Source organism: Bufo gargarizans, chromosome 6 (assembly GCF_014858855.1).
Source record: "Bufo gargarizans isolate SCDJY-AF-19 chromosome 6, ASM1485885v1, whole genome shotgun sequence".
Lineage (NCBI taxonomy): Eukaryota > Metazoa > Chordata > Amphibia > Anura > Bufonidae > Bufo > Bufo gargarizans.
The window spans coordinates 69133164-69136113 of NC_058085.1; the positions used below are offsets into that span (position 1 = coordinate 69133164).

Consider the following 2950-nt stretch of genomic DNA (forward strand, 5'->3'; position numbering starts at 1 on the left):
ATTCCAGGCAAAGCTTAGATGATAAATACATGGTAACTGGGGGACCCATCGCTCACTAGAACAGGAGTCATGAACCACCACCACATTGAGGAGTCTGAATGGAGCAATCGTCATACATGCATCATCTATGGGGCTGACAGAAACGGTCAAGAACTTAAACTCCTATTTACTGTTGGCATGCAATGAGGAGGATCATTCTAGCGATCAGCCAGGGTCCAGCGATCATACACATAAGGCCTCATGCACACAGGTGTGCCGTTTTTTGCGGTCCGCAAAAAACGGGAGCCGTCTGTGTTGCCTTCCGGAATTTGTGGAACGGAATGGGCGCCGGCAATATAAATGCCTATTCTTGTCCGCAAAGCGCGGACAAGAATAGGACATGTTATATTTTTTTAGCGGGGCAGCGGAACGGAGCCACGGATGCGGACAGCACACGGAGTGCTTTCCTCATGTTTTGTGGCCCCATTGAAGTGAATGGGTCTGCAGCCGAGCCACCAAAACGGCGGCTCAGATGAGGACCCAAACAACGGTCGTGTGCATGAGGCCTAACACATACAGGAGCTTTCATGATATCTCTTTCTAAATCGATAGACATCAATATAGAGTTGGTGACCCCTTTGCTCTTCTGGGAAGACTTTCTACAAGATCTTGGAATGTGTCTGTGGTTATTTTTACCCCTTTATCCAGAAGAGCATTTTTGAGGTCATACCCTGATGATGGAGGAGAGAGCTTGGCTCGCAGTCTCTGTTCTAGTTCGCCCCAAAGGTGTTTGATGGGGTTGACGTTGGGGCTCTGTGCAGGCCAGACAAGTTGTTCCACGCTAACTAAGCCGACTATGCCCTTCTTTGTGCACTGGGGCACAGTCATGCTGGAACAAAAAAGGGCCTTCCCCAAACTGACTCCACAAACTTGGAAGCATTGTCCAAAATGGGCCATTATCCGCACAAGTGAGACATAGGACACGGAAACCTGTTCCATTTCAGTGGCTGCACCATACGCATGCTGCATTCAAAGGTCATAGCGGAGTACTGCCCAGTGGCACAACGGTATGAATAAATACCATTGCATACCCTACAGTATGTGTATCTGAATATAATCTATGGACATAAGCAACTCTGAAGAACTATTTGTATTTTTTTAGTCTTTCATTCGAGTGCAAACTCTACTGGTTTCTCTAGAAGCAAAGAAAGCGGTCAGACGTAGAAATGCTAACATGACATTATATTTAGAGCAGGAAATTACATGAACAAAGCTGACATACAAATTCTTCTATAAGGAAACAACCCTGTAGTAATCTGACAGCAATGTGGACGTCAGATGTTTCAGTACATCAAACCAAGTGGCCTCACGTCCTAAAATGCCCGGCATTTAAGTAACATCAAACAGAGGAACATGATGAAATCTGTGGTGGTAGTGAAAAGGTTAACACCAGCATCTCAAACACAAATGCTAGAAGCACAACACAGTGACAGGTCCCCCTCCCCTACTATCCGGGTGCAGGCAGCGGCCTCTGATTGGATAAAGACACAGCTACCTCATAAAAATATGAATAAATAGTGAGAGGTGTGGGGAATCTGTGCACACTGATCTAAGGAGCAGGACATCAGGTTTCTCTTAACCACCTATTCACAGTACAGAGCAGATATGTCACTATCTGTCAAGGAGAAGAATCATATCAGGCTGGTGTTCCTAGGAGCAGCAGGTGTGGGGAAGACCTCACTCATCCATCGCTTTCTGCAGGACACCTTTGAACCCAAACACAAGAGGACGGTGGAAGAGTTACACAGCACAGAGTATGAAACCACGGATGGGGAGCAAGTGAAGATTGAAATCTTGGACACCACCGGCAGCTATGAATTTCCAGCTATGAGAAAACTAAGTATGAGGAGTGGAGATGCTTTTGCTCTAGTTTACTCGGTGGACAACCCAGACTCTTTTGCGATTTTGAGAAGGTTACGAGAAGAGATCCTGGACATAAAGGAGGAGAAATGTCCACCTATGGTGGTAGTTGGCAACAAAAAGGACAACGTTGATGCCCAGAAGGTTTTTTGTGATGATGCTATGACTACAGTGGAGCTGGAGTGGAATTGTCGTATACTGGAGACCTCAGCAAAGGAGAACTTGAATGTGACTGAGGTATTCAGAGAATTGTTGAGAGAGGTCAACCTTCCCAGTCGACTAAGTCCTGCTTTGCGAAAGAGGAGAGAGACAATCCCTAATGAGCTAAACAGCAAACCTCCGATGAATAAGACCAATAGCTGCAGCATCTGTTGATACTTGACTCTTGTAAAGACTTTGAGGAGAAAAAAAAAAAACTAAGTGGAATGGGTGGGTAACAAACATATCTGGAAAAAGGCTGTCCATTCTAGAATTCATTGCCATAGAAATAGGTGGTGTTCGTAGACAGGGAAGGAGGCTCTGCCTACAAAACTGGTTTTCTCAAGGCGATGCCAGTGTGAACTTATTCTATGTCCTTAGAGAGATCAAAGTAGACATTTAGATAACTCATACCTTGTATGGGACTGCATTGTTTCATTGTTGTTGGTGTTACATGAGTAATGCTACATATCACTGTAATCACAATGTTCTAGCTGAAGAACCATGTACTTTATAATAAAGGGATTGGAAATGACCTCAGCATTGTTTCCTAGGAATAATATTGCAGGGTGGTGCGAGCAAAATAGATAATGTAGTACACTGCGATATGATTTCACATGGCTTGCTTAATTTATGGTGGATGACCTGGGAGTTAGATATTCATTTTGTATGAAATTGTAATGCCTCTCAAACCAAAAATGACATATTGATCCAAGTTGCAGCGTCAATAAAACCTGGAGGTTCTCGTTGTAGGACATAGATCAAGTGAAGAGCTGTAATCTGCCTCCATTACTCAATACAGAACGCCGCCATCAATTCCAAGGTGCAGTACCTCTAATAGGGGATGAGCATA

The 2950-nt window shown here is 44.4% G+C and overlaps 1 protein-coding gene across 1 annotated transcript; it reads left to right on the top strand.

Annotated features, from left to right (window-relative positions):
- Positions 1-1644: 1644 nt before the first annotated feature.
- LOC122942471 (ras-related protein Rap-1b-like) lies at positions 1645-2490 on the top strand. Its single transcript, XM_044300113.1, has one exon. The coding sequence runs from the start codon at positions 1645-1647 to the stop codon at positions 2272-2274; it is 630 nt and encodes a 209-aa protein (XP_044156048.1). The 3' UTR covers positions 2275-2490.
- Positions 2491-2950: the final 460 nt, after the last annotated feature.